The sequence below is a fragment of the Sceloporus occidentalis genome, unplaced genomic scaffold (assembly GCF_023333645.1).
Source record: "Sceloporus occidentalis isolate IW3139 unplaced genomic scaffold, rSceOcc1.0.p SCAF_5, whole genome shotgun sequence".
NCBI lineage: Eukaryota > Metazoa > Chordata > Lepidosauria > Squamata > Phrynosomatidae > Sceloporus > Sceloporus occidentalis.
Window position 1 is genome coordinate 40,856,064 of NW_028316985.1, and position 16,541 is coordinate 40,872,604.

Sequence of the window (16,541 nt, forward strand, 5' to 3'; positions counted from 1 at the left end):
AAACAAAAACAGGCTCTTATTGGTTGTAAAAGCATTTACCCTCTTACTGTTGCATGAATAAATATGCAATAGTGCAACCCACTACCTCTAGAGGTCACACAGATAGCTGAATAGATACCACCTATATGCAATATCCATGCCACATGATCTCATACCAAATACACATGGCCCATGGAAGGCCCCAGAATTTGTTGGAGAGATTTCTAAACAAACAGACATATGAACACCAAAGAATGTTCAGGACAAAGTTGTGCAGAAGCATTAATCAGGGCTGGAGTATTTTTAAAAAACACCAAACTATGAGCATCACCAACTGCACCCTTGAATCCAATACTGCAAAATCAAAAGATTATGTTAGGCCATCCAGCAAAACTCAAAAACTGGGTAAGAACAATAACAGTTAGAAAAACAACCAACAGGACATGGGTAACTCTGAAGAAGATGGGGTGATCTTCAGTTGAGGTGGGAGAAACCATCCATAAGATACCTGTTATCATGATACTCTATAAAGCTGGGTTTTATGTAAGTGTGGCAAAAGAAAGCTATTAGTGAAACAAACATTATTAAAGTCCAATTGGAATTTGTAAAAATGCATTTAGGAGACACAGCAAACATGTGGGAAAGGGTTCCCTGGTCTGATGAGTCCCAAACTGATTTTTTTTTACCCTTGCTACAAAACACTCAGTGTTCAGGTGGTGGTGGTGACAGCAACATGTTGACCATTTTTCTTCGATTACGATTGAAGACAAGATGGATGGATCCCAATTCTAGAGGGGGAAAACCATTTCATTCTACAAAGAACCTGGGACTGTGGCAAAGGTTCACCTTTCAGAATGACAGTGACCCTAATTACACAGCCAAAATAACAGTGGAGAAGTTTGAACACAAGAATCTGATCGAATTAGAAGGGTCCAGTCAAAGTGTGGATTTCAGTTTGATTGAGAATCTGTAGCAAGACCAAAAGCTGCTATTTGCCAGGTCCCATGTGTGTCTGCGTGTACAAACACATGTGCCTGTGAATATTTAGTGGCAGTTTATTTTTGTTTCCTTAACGTTTTAGTATTTCCTCTTTAAAATTGTTGCATATCTTGAGTATCAATTAATAAAAAAGTGTTCTGACTAATCTTAATACTCATTAGAATCAATATCCCTTTACATTCAAGCACAAAAACTAGTTATTTTTGTCTTGGTTAACATCATTACATACAGTTTATTCTGAACATCAAACTTTATTTTTTAATTCTACGTATGGAAATGTAACAGCTCACAAAAAGCTTTTGTAAAGGAATGACCAAGACCATTAACAAGTAACTGTGATGCCATATTTACATGTTTTTTGAGGAACCAGTAGGTCAAAATAATTGTTCAAATATACAATTTCAAGTTATAATGTGCAAAGGGTATGTAATTGCCACTATGTTCTACATACCTGACGTGAAGAGGCTCTGTGGCTCTGGTGCCATAGGCCAGTCATTAGAAGTCTGTGGGGAACTGGGAAATGGGGGGAGTCCACTTGGAATTGGATTGGGGTGCCGGAAGTTGTCAGAAAAAAGGGATTGCGATTCTGTTATAGCCCCTTCAAAGGGAGATCGTGCACTGTGATTAGACGAACTGATGGGGATGACTGAATTAGACTTTGATAAGCCGGGCGGTGGTGAAGGTGTGTCACTATTTGATATCTAAAATGAATAGAGCAAGACAATATAAGACATATTCCTTTCCTGAACTGTACTTCAGTAGGCTTAAAACAGAACTGTTTCATGATCATACAGACAACACAACATTTCATTTTTCTTTTCATTTATTTGGCAAAAATACTTTATGCTTTATGACAGCAAGTATAAAGTATGAATTCATTAATTATCCTATGTGTTCAATAAAAATACACAGGTGTATGTCAAGTTTACGGTACAATAAATACAAATGCAAATATGAGAGTAAGTGGTTTAAAGAGTTAAGAAATACTAGTTCTCAAAATCTTACCTGTTGTGAGTTGTCACAGTTTCCTATACTGAGAGAATCTGAAGGTTTGTCGACAGGGCTAAAGAAAAAGAAAAACACTTAGGTAAACAGAGAAGACAGATCAACAATCTGCCTGATGTAGGAATTAAAATTAAAATATCTATTATCATTATCATATTATCATTATTATTCTGTTTATTTATATCCCGCCTTCCTCCCAGTATAAAGGACTCAAGGTGGCTAATAAATCTAAAACAGTCCAAGTTTAAGACAGTCCAGTTTTTACTGACAATTCACCCCTTGTTCATTCTATGTAGACAGCCAGTGTGGTATAGTGGTTTTAGCAATAGATAATGACTCTGGAGATCAGGGTTCAAAACCCAGCTCAGCCATGAGTGACCTCTGGGAAGTCACACTCTCTCAGAGGAAGACAATGGCAAACCTCCTCTGAACATATCTTGCTGAGAAAACCCCATGATAGATTCACTTTAGTGTCACAATATATCCAAAATGCACATAACAACATTTTATATAATGGCTACTCAATGGAACTAAATCAGATTTTAAACAGCTTGCCCCTAACTGTATGAAACTATCTATACTCCACCAACTTTTTTATACATAATTAGGACTTTTATTTATTTCAGACATTTTTATTTCATTATTCAGCAAAAAAGGCTCTCGAGATCACCTTTAAAAAAAACTAATATAGCACCTGCACTTATGATTACAACCTTTGCACTTGAGATCGATGAAACCCAGAATACTCCAATACACAGATTTAACTATACTGAGTTTTGGGGTGGGGAAGAAAATAAGGAGAACCAGGGAGAGAAAAGGTAAAAGAGCAAGGGTGTTTAAGAATTAAGAATTAATGTCGATTAAGAAGAAGAGCCCTCCCTCCGGTCCATCTGCCTTGGTCCAGGCCTCAGAGGGAGAGAAGAATGCTGGACCTGATTCCCTCCCCCCTCACCATTCCCTTCTCCTTTTGTGTCGTGTCTTTTAGATTGTAAGCCTATGGGCAGGGAACTGTCTGTTATCCCCTCTATTGTAAACCGCTCGGATTCCCAGTGATTGGGCGGTATATAAATAAAACCTATTATTATTATTATTATTATTATTGTGCATCCCGGAATAATCCATTGTAGCAGAAAAGTTTAATTTGTCTTTTGTGTAATGTCTATTTTCAGCCCATAGAATAATTTCTGGGATGTGAATGGAACAGGAAACAAAAGTGAAACTCCCACGTCCACTCACCTGTGAAATAAAATTAGGATAGAAGCACAAAAGAAAGAGCCAGGACAAGACAAGACAAGAGCCTAGATAAGACCATAAATCACAGAAAAATAGGAGTCGAAAGGGTTGAGCACGGAATAATGATAGTAGAACGGAGATCAAATGCTGTCAAAAGGTAAGTGGGCCAAGGGGATAATGCTAGGCATGCATGCAGGAATGTGTGGTTCTAGCTGCATTTAAGCTGAAAATGTAAATATACCTGTGATTTTAAGTAAATCTTCCATTTGAGTCACTAAGAGAAATTAAAATGCCAGGACAGAATTGGCTGACATGGCAGTTTGACTTAAGAATGGTCTACTTTTGGCCTCTTGTTGACATCTCAAGTAGTAGGTGATGCAATTAAGTTATCAGACATCCAGAAATGAAAGAAACATGCAAATATCCAGAAAACATTAAACTGTTTACTTTGTGACTTGAAGACTAAATGCATCTCAAAGTTAGTAATGTTGTACTTTGTTCATAGAGTTGTGCAAATGCTTCCCAACATTCCTTTGTTCTCCAAGCAAATTCGGTGACAAACAAGTTTAGTAGTAGCTCAATTATTATGAGAAAAAAAAAAGATCTGGCTTCTATGGCCTATTTGGAATCTACCTAACTTAACAATAATAATGTAATTTACTCAAATTGAGAAATGCTTCTCTCATAGGGATGAATATGTGGCTATCCAAACAGTAACAATATTCTAAAAATACTTTACTATTACCTTTAGTAGAGCCATGATAAAAGAAAGTGAGTACTATCCTGACTTGTTCACAGTAAGACCTGCTTTAGGTGAAAATCTGCAGTCCTCACCCAGAGTTCAAACAAGACTCAATAATGTTAACTTTATCAAAGCCTACTTTGAAACAGGAGTTAAAGAAGCTTACAAGAGATGTAAATATCTTCAGAGATTGGGATGTCAACCATCTAGAACAACTATAAATGACAACTGTTTAACAAGAGTCAGATAGTACTTGAAACAGAATTAAGGGAAAGACTCTAAAAGAATATGCAATTGGCAGTACATTTTTACAGCTAAAATGAACTGGTATCTATTTTCTTAGACTGCGAGAAGGGAATGGTTTTCAGTGTGCTGTTCAGCTACTATATACACTGGGCCCTTCTCTTATGTGGGGGATCCATTCTGGACACCCATGTGTAAGAGAAGAAATGCATAAGCTCAAGCCCCATAAGAGATAACATATGACACGGGCGCACGGTATTTACACGTGCACAATCCATTCAGAAACACACTGGTTGATATTATCAATGCAGCTTTTCTTGTTTTGGTTTAATTTTTTAGTAAAGCAGGGAAGATATAGAGAAGCTAATCAATATCTACAAGAAAGCTAATTCTTTGTGCTTATCAAGCACAAATTTAGACACAATAATAATATAATATATCTTCATATAAAAGTGGCAGCAAGACCTGGAGTGCTGCATCAGATTCAATAGCAACTGAACACCAGCCTTTACAGAAATTATGTTAAAAGCACACACAGCTTCTCCCCACTTGGGAGTTCACATCTGCCACATCACATCACACATGCACATCAAATGACAGCAGTTCATGTTCAATGAAAACGACAGAAGGAAGAATAAAATTGTGCTTGTATCAACACACAGCTTAATTGACATCACATGGAGTAGAACTAATTTTTAACCAGATGAATTCTCATTCTCTAACCAATTCTCTTTTCTTTTCAAGAATGGAGTTAGCCATTTTGATAGAGATTTGGATACATTTAGTCATTACTTGGCCTCCAAGATGTCCCTCTCAGTAAGTGGGTCTCAGATTCTCTTCAGTCCTCTCCCTACAGGTAGGTAGAGATGTGACTAAATCCATTTTTCAAAGAAAACATAGTAAGATATAATGAGTGAGTATGAGATAAGAAAGGTATCCAAGAATCAAATGTCAGCATCCACATCTGATCTCCTAAGCTCCACTAGCTTGGGATATTGTATTTATTTATTTATTTAGGGTGATTTCAGGATGTCAAATCCACCAACCTATTTTCAATTTCCTTCAATTAGTAGGAAATCCTCGCATTCTTTTTTTTAAATCATATTCAGTGTGTATGTGGGGGGGGGGGGGCGCTGTGATAGTTTTTTATTTTTCTGATCTTTATTACAAAACTGATTCAAAGAACTATTTTGTGCCTTTCCTTATGTAGTTAGATGCTTTCAAATAAATATAAAAACAATTACCATATATAGTTGACTATAAGTCCACCTCATGTATAAGTTGAGGTCAGGATTTGGGGCCAAAATTATGGATTTTGATATGACCCGTGGATAAGTAGAACATAGGGGCAAGTAATAAAAGATGTAAAGGATGATGCAAAGGAAAATGATGCCAAAGAACTTATAAAATTCTGGCAGGCATAACTGCTTGTGTTCATCCTAAAGGCTGGATGGATGAGAGAGCAGAGGGGATCCATTCTTCTTTTCGGTGCTCCCAGGATGGACTAACCTCTCGCATTTTACCATTATATTCAGAGAAAGAGAATAACTCCTTTATTTCATTGACCCATGGATAATTGGACCCAGGTTTTTTTGGGTCAATTTTTTCACTAAAATTTCTAGACTTATACATGTAAACTCAAGAATAACTGAAAGTGCTACATGAGAAGTTAAGATGATTTTGTCCCTATTACTGAATGTAAATGAGAATTACTTTCTGGTTCAGACTACACTGCAGAAATAATCCAGTTTGAGACTGCTTTAATTGCCCTGGCTCAATGCTAGGGAATTCTGGGAACTGTAGGTGTGTGAGACATTTAGCCTTTTCTGTCACAGAGTTCTGGTGCCACAAGAAATTACAATTCCCAGCATTCCCTAGCACTGAGCCAAGACAGTTAAAGCAATTTCAAACTGGAATATTTCTGCAGGGTGTTTTAGATCTCTCTTTTCAACACTGAAAAGTCTACAATGTGACAGTGAATCTAGAGACTCATTCAATGCTATGTTAGGCATTAATAAATTCTTTATGCCCCAAGTTTAATTTTAAGAGCTATTGTCCCTGTTCACAATTAAAAAGCATACTGACTGCATATGAATGGTCAACCCAAATTACATGGTGTGCATTTGTGGAGTGATCTAATAGGAAAAAAAATAAGAAATCAATTAACTCCTCCACTACAACTGCAGCCTAAGGTTGATAGATTTCGAAAGAGCTCCGCTATTTCAGGGTCTGCTGATAAAGCAAAAAGAAAGAGACAGCCCAAAGTACACTTCTAGAATTACTATAAGCCTAATGGCTGGAAAAGATATAAAAATATATACTGTTGTTTTTGGTTTTTGTAACTTCAATAGTATATATTAAAAAGATGTACAAAACTAGGTCAGGCAGAATTATTTTACTTTACTTGTTTAAAGTTCTTTATTTGTAGTTTCTTTACTACATCGCTTAATCAAATGCATATTAAATATTCAAACAGAATATTCAAGCTTTTAAAACCTTTTCCCCTTCATTTATTAGATGTCCTACAGTCTTCAGTTTTATACAGAGAACAGACAAATCATTAAATAGTGGCCAAATGTTTAAACACTCACTATAAATAAGTATGAACTCAAATATGACAGATTAGTGACACATTTCCACAAATTTGGATTTACAGCTATAACCCACATAGAAGATGATTTGAGGAACAATCGTGCTAGGCCATCTCATGAATTAAATAACAATATGAAAGGCTGGAATTTAAAGACTCATGTGAAGGAGGAATGTGCATCTATCCCAAAGGAGAGGTTGTCTAAGTTTTTCCCCCAACTGTAGCCATTTCATGCTAGGCTGAACCTTGATCTGACAGAATTTTTGATCTTCAGAACAATGGCAATGGTGGTAGAAAACATAAGAGAACACAACAGTTACAGGTGAGAAAGCCTTATTCTAAGTGGGAACCTTCAGATCCTAGAAACACAGAACATTCCTAAAGCCTCTAAGTGAATCACAGACAAGAATTAGATGATCAGATGGAGAAAGGAGCACCAGAGTGTTTTAATAATGTAAGAACCTATAATAGAAAACATAAAGTAGATCACTTGTTTCTGAGGAAAACTATATTAAAACCTAGAGTAAATGTTCATAGAATAGATGTTGTCAAACGAGCAAAAGATCTGTCAGAAGTCTTCAGAGTTTTTCAGTAGTGATTATGGCACAAGAAGTATAAATTCAATGCAAAAGAAAGAAAGAAAGGTCCTTAGTTGTTCTACTGCTTCTTTAGGCTCAGATCATTTTTAGTGAGTTGGCACAGGTGCAATCTCTACATAATCATGGTTCCTCACCACACTATAAATATTTGAACTGGAAATATCCAAGTCAGGTGACTGTACTTCAGTTCCCCACTCTCCCTCACTTCATAACAGGTATACTGTGGGACTAGATCTATGAAAGTAGTCTCCACACATATTAAATAAGATTTAAGTATTTCCCAAATCAGAATCGTAACAGATGTTATGAGAAGTACTATTCAGCATACTCTGGATCCAACATGTAAACGCTTCACAATGATTCTAGTGACTTCCAGAGGTGTTAAAGAAAAAAAATTATAAAGTCCTAGGAAGGTGAAAAAGCTGATGTAATTCAACCTAGTACCACAACTGGGTAATATACTGGGTGAAAAGCAGAAAGTATTCAGATCTGCCAATCTAGTTCAAAGCTTTCAAACCAGTCAACTGAAGGCCTCCTGTAAGATGAGAGAGTTCCTACCATACAGTATTTTCTCAAGGAACACTCCAAGCTATGTGTTGAACTTTGCTAGAACACTGACCCAGAAGGCAACTGTTCAAAAATGTCATGTCATGTTCACATCCCTTACCTTTCATGTTAACCTGCTAGCCCAGACAGAGGCATTTCCTATTGCAGAACAATGGGCAGTTTGTCCCACATTAGGTTCATGCCAACCGTTTTTATTTCTTCATTTTATCAGAATTTCAATGCAGCTCTTCTGACAGAGCCTAGAGAATCATCCCTCCACATCAGTGAGAGAGAGAGACAGCTAACTAAAATATAAAAGGCAGCACAATTACCCGAAATCTGAATCTGGACCATCTGGAGTCATGTGTTCTGGGTCTGTGCCATTTTCTAAAATAGGAGGCGTTTTCCTGTGTTCCATTGTTAAGCCGTTGACTGATTTACTTGAACTCTGTAATGATGGCCAGGCATCTTTGTTATTACTGTTGGGTCTGGAAAGAGGTGAAAGTAAAAGAGAGTTCAAATTATGGAGAAAGTCTGAAAACTGAAACACTGGGGAAATTATTCCTTACACCATCAATGGTGGAGAGAAATAAGGAGGTCTTCAACATATATTCTGTGTCGCTAGTTAGAGTGTAGGAGTGAATTGTTATGGATCAGGCCAACTGTCCACCCTTACATCTGTAAGATTTTAGGTGAATTCGACTGCCAAGATACAGAGGTTTCAAAGTCTTCATTTCATGCCGGCGTTTTTGAGTTTCATACATACAGTTACCCATATCTTCCAGTTGATGCTTGCAGTGTCCTTAAGAATTTCTCTGTACTGATCTGTATGGATTGCAAGAATGTACCACTGCTAGAGTGTACCACTGCATCAGTTCCAGTAAATCTACACTCACCTACATTACTTTATCCCCTCAAATTAAATCATTTCCCCCAGAAGTCAACTTTTAAAAAAACCACATTAGTATAAGCCCTGCTCAATGAAAAAGGTATGAAAATTTAAAAGCCTGAATAAAAATGTACAATACAGGCATTATTAAGTATATATTCCTGCTGGTGATCCCTCTCTACACATACATCCTACATTCTTTAATCAAATTTGAACATAATTTAAAAAGGCATTTTATGCTCACTGGTTCCTTAGTTTCTCCCGGTTAGATTAAGAAGGTACCATCCCTAAAAGGGATTTAGGATATTTAGCGCTTCCAGTAATCTTGGATGGGTTGGTGACAAATCCTTGTGAAAGCCCTAATATTCTTTTTCTTTCCAATGCAAAGACTGGTCTGAAGAATGATACTGAACACATCATCTTTTAAAAACAAGACAGCCAGTGAAATTACTTTAAAAAAAACCTTAATTGCATTTTTAATTTAGAATTCTTCCTTGTCTATTCATGGTGTTTCTAGATATCTTCTTACATAAATTCATGAACTAAGGTAAATATGTCAGTCCCATTTATCAAGGCAAGAATGAAGTTCTCTTGTGTCATTCGTATATGCTTTCCTACTCTTTGTTTCGAAGACCACAATGATGCAGAATATGCCACAAAGATATGCTGCCAATCTTTGTTTCTCTTCAGGATTTATAGCTAATACCTCATGATTGAACCATAAGCAGTGTGTAAAATCAATATGTAATGAGAATTTGCCTTGGCCTAAGGACATAAGAATATGGCTTCTGAAGATACTTTTTTGTAAATTTTTAAGCATGAAAAAGATGGGTATGATGAAGTATTCTTTTGCAGCATTTCTATTTTCAGTTTTGAGTGGAGATCTATCTTTATGCCAATGTTGCTGTCACTTGTTTAAGGAAGAAAGCTGAACTTTGAGCTTAAGAAATAAAGTCAATCTTGCTGAAAGAGTGGCAAACTGAAAAATCAAGATAGATGACAAGAGAGTAGCAAGAACCTAGCATTTTTGCAATTGCATCTATTTTTTATGTGGAATCTTATAAAGTATTTTAATAGAAATGTTAAAGACGGTTGAGATAACACAATATAGTAACATGAATAAGTAAGCAATGGGAAAGTCCCACTTTGTTTCAAAAGTAAGATAAAATTATGGATGCACAAATACATTTCAGTCAACAAAAACTTGCCCCAAATCTTTCCAAAATTATGTTCATTAAATCTTATATAAATTCCTACTGCAGAGACTGACAAGTGTCAAACATGATTCCATTTCAGAATACACAGCTATCCTAATGTTTCTTAGGATCAGACTTCATCATCACTTGGACCACTTGGACCTTCAATCTTGTTTGATATGCAGTGTTTCTCTCTCTTGATGAAACTAAAGTAATAATCAGCACCTACTAAGAATGGATCATTATTAAAAAGAGATGCTCAAATGACCAATGAAGATGATGTCCTGCCCACTCAAGATTCAACTGTATCTGCAAGAGTATAAGAAATAGAAGACTCTACACTTTCTTTAATTCAAATTCTGCTTTTGAAAAATCTGCTTTTACAAATATTTCATCAACTCTCTGAAAGGAAACGAAGAATAGTGGATTTGAAAACACTGATCTACTAAGCGCTGGACAAAATGGCGTAACAGTTTAAGATTCCGAGTAAACATCTTGACAGCTCATCTGAAAAATCATTTCTAATAAGGAAGCTTATTTACAAAGACCTAATTCTTGTCTATCATTCATTTGCTAAGGCCATGAAGTACTGATGTTTATTTGCAAACAGATTTCCCCATTCATTCAGTTCAGTTTTGCTTAGAAGACTTAGTTGAAGGCATTTAGACAATCATTTTAACGCAATAAATATTCTGCAAGCACAAAATTGCTTCAGTTTCTAAACATTAACAGCTATACTATCAGCCAATTAAAGTTTCACAGAAACAGACCACCAAGCCTTTGTTAAACTGTCTCTGCACCCTACACATCAGCTCCCAACATACTGGAGCACAAATGGCATGTGTACAAGATTTAATAAGGTACTAGTAGTCAGAATGGTTGCATTAACATTATCTTTGCACTTTTGATGAAACCTTTATGGCAGTCTCACTTTTCAACAAAGCTAAACTAATCTATTCACAGCAATGTGGTGTTGTACTTAAATGAATATGTTGTATTTCCAACCAGAAAACCCTGCTCATATTACAATAGTAGATGCTGTACTAATGCAATTATCTGCTGAACCTCCAGGCCTCCATTGTACATATACAATGTGTGTATACGTACTGAGATGTTGTATTTCATCACATATAAATGTGTGGTAGAAAAAGAAGCTTCCACTGAACTAAATACACACACAGGTATTTTCAGGTGTACATACATTTGTATGTAAAGGAAGTAATGCAAAGAAAGCAAGATGCTCTATGCAACGGCTTATGCAGTAACATGGTGAAGCAGAAAGTTGACAGAAAGGAAAAACAGGGTTTTAATACCAGTTAAAAAGCACTGGCAGCAAGCTTGTACTTAAGCATCATACCTCTGTAGTGAAGTTACTTTGTTTTTGTTCTTGTCAACTGCATTTGTAGACAGCTGGAGGAAGTTGGGATTTAATTTATATAATTCTTGGAGTAACTTCTGTTCATATTCTTGATGTTTGCCAGCCTGGGGTAAAAACATGTAATATTCTAGTGTGACCTAGTAATTCAAGATAAATGCTTAATTCCATAACTAATTAGTTTATCATGATCAAATAATACAAGCTTAAACAGTAAGATCCATCTGTGTAATCAAAAAAGTTTTTTAAAGTAACCTAATTTCTTCTGCTCACCTGAAAGAAAACACCTGAATCTGAAAACTATACTAGTCTCTTTTAAGAGTCACATTCCCCCCCCCCTTTTTTTTTTTTTTTTTGCTTCCAGGATCACAAATTAGGGTTGTTATAAACTGTATTAAACTTTTCTATGTGAACTCTTTTTTCAGTACAGTTCCTGGTACTGACCATATTTCATATGTGAACTTTGAAATGCCCATTTCAATTACTACAGTATGTATCGACTACTAAGTTACTTGTTAAAGCTACTTTTAGACCTAGTTCTGTTATCATTCAGATTTTCCTAACTTGGTCACCTACATATTTGCTTGTCTACACTGATCCCCAAGCGAAAGAGCAATATTAGAAGGTATCAAGTTGAGGAAGATGGTTGCAATAGTAACAGTAGATCACTGGAGCTGATTTTGATTTGTAAAAGGAGCTAATCACACAAATTGCCTGGGATGAATTCTGAACTTTTCTATAAAGATCCTGACATGATCATTTTCTTTAGTGTGTTCAATCCAAACAAATGTTTGGAGATAAAATCATTAAATACCAATTTTATTTAACTTTGATATATAACATTTTGATGAACGTTTTTGGGTTTGTTAAGGAACTACAAATACATAAAGTTGTATCCAGTAATATCTAAGCTTCAGAATCTTGGGGGTGCCTACCCCTACTTGGCATTGCAGTACATAAATTACCACTTAATGATGATTATCAATGATGATAATTTGAACATACACTGCAGTAGAGCAGCTTTTTCACTTTAGTGGGCTCTGTACTATTTCACAATTGGGATACTGATTTCATTTGTGGAAGCTGGTACTACAAATATCCCAGAGAACTGCTAGAACATAGCTCTTCCATAACACTGCAATTAGGCTTGGAGAAAAACAGTAACATTAACCTCTACTTATCCAGCTCAAAACACTGATCTATTTTTAAATTGGAAGAATGCTTAACAGTCTTTATTGTGTTTTCTCTCAACCCAGGCCTGAGAAGCAAGTCATCATTATCCCCATTTTAAAAATAAAGAACAGGCTAAGATAAAGAGACAGTATGGAAATGGCCATCTTGCCTTAACAAACAAAGTACAAGGCCTAGGTATTCTCTTTTCCTTCGCCAGCCTGAAAGTTTCCATCATGGTTAGTTTAAACTATAGTTTTCCATTAGGAGTGTAGTTGAATGTCATACACTAACCAAGATCTGAAACTGTAATATTTGAAATATTAAAAAATTATGAGAAAATGCTTCTTATAGTTTCTCACAAACTTACCTGCATCTCTTCTTTTGTAAAACTGGCAGCTTCGTCCCCTAATTCATGTAGATACATACAGTCTGGTTTTGGACACTGCATGTTCTTCAGGAAGTAACTGCAGTATTTTGTGGTACCTAAAGATGCCTGATGGAAAACAAAACACGTTAGAAACAATAAAGATAAGAAAACTATATACTGTGAAAGTGAACCTGCTTTCACAAATGTCTTAAAATTAAGCTTTAGACGTTTAGATAAAATTCAGCTATAAAATGGGAGGGCATTAACCATCAATAGTTAAAGCACCCAGTTCCAAGAAAATAGTATCAGTATTATACAATTCCAGAGGATTTCAGAGCAGTAATAAAAAATCTATATAAAATTAAGGAAATCAGCCATAAAAAGTGGACTAAAACCACAGAAGAACTCACACATGATTAGGACAGTAAGGTCCCAGGACCAGGTTATACCTCAATAGTGAGAATGATCATATATACATTTTTTTAACTAAAACTCAGCAATGTGGGACCAACTCAACAACCTGAATAAACACATTATTTTTGTTATCTAAAATTAAACAAGGTGGGATCAACTGAACTTTTTCAGGGAGGTATTGCATAACTGTGGAGTTGTTGAGAAGGCTCTATCACTAGTCACCAAATGACAGTCCATACTCATTGCTGTGAGCGCCATCAAAGCCTCACCAGCCAATCTTACGACATGGTTTGGTCAGTACTGTGAGAAGTGCTCTTTCAGGTAAAGTTATATTGTTTAGGACTTTGTACACAAGTACCAACATTGTGAATTGAGTCTGAGAGATCGCAGGCAACCAATGTTGTTATGGTATACATTATGATATGAGACTATTATTCAATGAAACTTACTTATGATTACTACAGACTTATTCTTATAGAACTGCAAATACTTACAAAACATAGATTAAGAAACATTACCTTAAGTGTTCTTCCATCTACCACTACATTATTGACACACTGTATGGCTCTGAGTGCATCTTCTGACCGGATGTAGGTTACATACGCACTTGCACTTGGCCCCTAGATTTGTTTCAAAAAGGTTTAAGTTTACAAATTAGTTCCTTAAGTACTTTAGAATTTTGTGAAGTTCACTGTTACATTATTTGTTCAGTAAATAAAGAACTGATTTTAAATGCTGTGAGAAAACATCTTGTGTCTCATTTACTTTAGGTAAATGATATTAGAAAAGCAATTAATCAGACACAGTCAACAGATTATAAAGGTACTCCTAATTAACGGATTACCAGCAAAATTTTCATTTTAAAAAATCCTCTAAAATGCTAGTATGTATGATTAACCTCATGTAGTAAGTACTGTCTTAAGAGAGGTTTCTTGATCTCGGCACACCCTATGATATGTTAAGTGCAAAGTTTACAAACAAGTATGTTTTGTACTTCAGAACCATTGTGTTTGCCATATGTACACTTAAAAATTAAATCAACTAAATGTTATGTAAATATGGAGGCACAATGACTTTCTGAAGCCCATCTAAAACTCTGTGGATGATGTAAGATTTGAATTTGAAATTTCCCAACTCAGGTGACAGTTACAAACAACAGGATTTACTATATAATTTGATAAGGCATTTATGAAAGTGTGAATGTTATGATTAATTATGCAAACCCCTTACCTTAAATTTAGATTTCCTTGTTCCCTTACAATTTTGTTTATTTTTTACATATCTCCCTGTTTGGAAGCCAATTACTTAAAGTAACACATCTCTTTCTTACTAACAAATCTGAAGGCCAACTCCAGGACAAATGAAAGATGCCAGTATCTTACCTGTGAGCCTGCATATGATGTGCTGTTGTTGATTACAACTTTGTGTATTTTACCAAATTTCCCAAAATATTCTGGCCTTTTCAAAACCTGTATAGAATATTAATATAATGAATGTAAATGCCATATTGATAAGCAGCTAAAAATCCTGTTTAAACAGACCTGTTATACATTTTAGCAGCCGGGGGGGGGGGGGGGGGGCTAAAAAACTGAGGGAATTATGTGAAAAGATTTTTTAATTCACAAATAACTGAAATATGCAAGACTGTGGCAACTAGCAAATATCAACAGTAAACATCTGAGTACTGAAAATCAGTTCTGTATCTGGGAAAGGAGCTTATATTTTCAATTAATTTATTTAAAAGGTACAATGAGTACTGGGTGCTTATGTCTTCTCAATGTGGAAAGTCAGTACTTCCTCATGCTGAACCCTGACAATATAATGTATCTTCTATTTAATTATCTTGGTCCCCGAAACAGAACAGTGTCAGAAATCATGGGGCCAAATGGATTAAGACGGTTGTACTCATTTCATCATCCACATTTCTATGGGCAGAGCTGTAGCAGTCCTAGAACAGGACTGCACATGATGAATAGAGACAGTAAGGAGTCCATTATAGGAGACGGAAGTCCTTAACACCCTCAGGCATTTAGGATGTGACATGCCTAAGCCCCCCTCAAATATTCTGCAACTGAGTGGGCTTAAACAATCATCCGGTGGCAAGTTCTTGAAGGTTTTTTAAAGGGCAGCTCCATATAAAAGCATAGTGATCCATGCTTTTTCAGTCTTTATAGAGATTACCACAGCTCAGATAGCCTTCACCAGGAAAACTAACAGGTGGTATGCCAGATGAAATTTACAAAAGTATTTTTAGTCATCACCACCACCCAATAATTCAGGAAAAGCACCCCAAATCTGAGAATATCCCTCTTCAATGTGACTGCACTGGCAAGCTATAAATGTAGCCCCAGATCAACTGGTCCCACTAACTAGCAGTATTTCTGCTCTGTCTTCACAGTGAGACCAAGACGTAATTACTAGGTTCCTCTGCCTCGCTGTGGTGTAATGGTGGATTAAGATTCTGGAGACCAGGGCCTCATTCCCACTTACATATAAATCGATTTGTGATCCGAATCGATGGATCAATTCAAGAGCGGAGTGTGGTTCACACTATATTTGCCCCGATCGCATTTTTTTCCTGTAAAATGACCCACTTGTGGTTCACATTCACGAATGAATCGATTCAAAATGGACCCACTCCAGCTGGTCGAAGGGCAGATTTAAATCGATTCTGATCCGCATTTGGTTCATACTTGTGCGGAATTGATTTATCCAAAAAGACACGCAGAAAATCAGCATAAAAAAGACGTGGGTTAAATGGGCCTAGCACATACCCCCCTCTCTGTTCAAGTGGGAACCAGGGTCATTTGAACCGATTCAAACCAATTTGCAATCTGGGTTTAAAAGGTAGTGGGAATCAGGCTCAGGGTTCAAATCCCCATTAAAGCAATGGAAACTTGCTGGGTGACTTTAGGCATGTCACACCATCTTAGCCTCTCAGAGGAAGGCAATGGCAAGCCTCTGCACAACAAATCTTGCCAAGAAAACTCAATTTCCACCATAAGTCGGAAATGACCTTGAGGTATACAGCATCCTATAAGCTAATGGCAATGGAGTAAAGTGATATTTCATGGGCCTTAGTGAAGCTAGCCTCCAGAAAAAAGAAAAGTGATCTAACAGCTGTACATCCAGCGATACAAAAGGCTCTCGTTCAGTACTGCACACTGCTCAAAGGTCCAAGAGAATCAATC

At 36.3% G+C, this 16,541-nt stretch overlaps 1 protein-coding gene across 4 annotated transcripts in view; it reads right to left on the reverse strand.

Annotated features, from left to right (window-relative positions):
- CNOT4 (CCR4-NOT transcription complex subunit 4) overlaps positions 1-16,541 on the reverse strand; it is a 73,241-nt gene that overhangs the window by 18,698 nt on the left and 38,002 nt on the right. For 2 of the 4 annotated variants that reach the window (XM_089523846.1, XM_089523844.1), the window contains exons 4-10: positions 14,733-14,819; positions 13,869-13,970; positions 12,937-13,062; positions 11,379-11,503; positions 8,269-8,424; positions 1,984-2,041; positions 1,430-1,679 (exon numbers count right to left, since the gene is read on the reverse strand). In XM_089523846.1, coding sequence (XP_089379972.1) covers positions 1,430-1,679; positions 1,984-2,041; positions 8,269-8,424; positions 11,379-11,503; positions 12,937-13,062; positions 13,869-13,970; positions 14,733-14,819 — 904 coding nt within the window. The remainder of the gene's footprint in view (positions 1-1,429; positions 1,680-1,983; positions 2,042-8,268; positions 8,425-11,378; positions 11,504-12,936; positions 13,063-13,868; positions 13,971-14,732; positions 14,820-16,541) is intronic. The other 2 variants (XM_089523847.1, XM_089523845.1) reach the window with 1 other exon arrangement.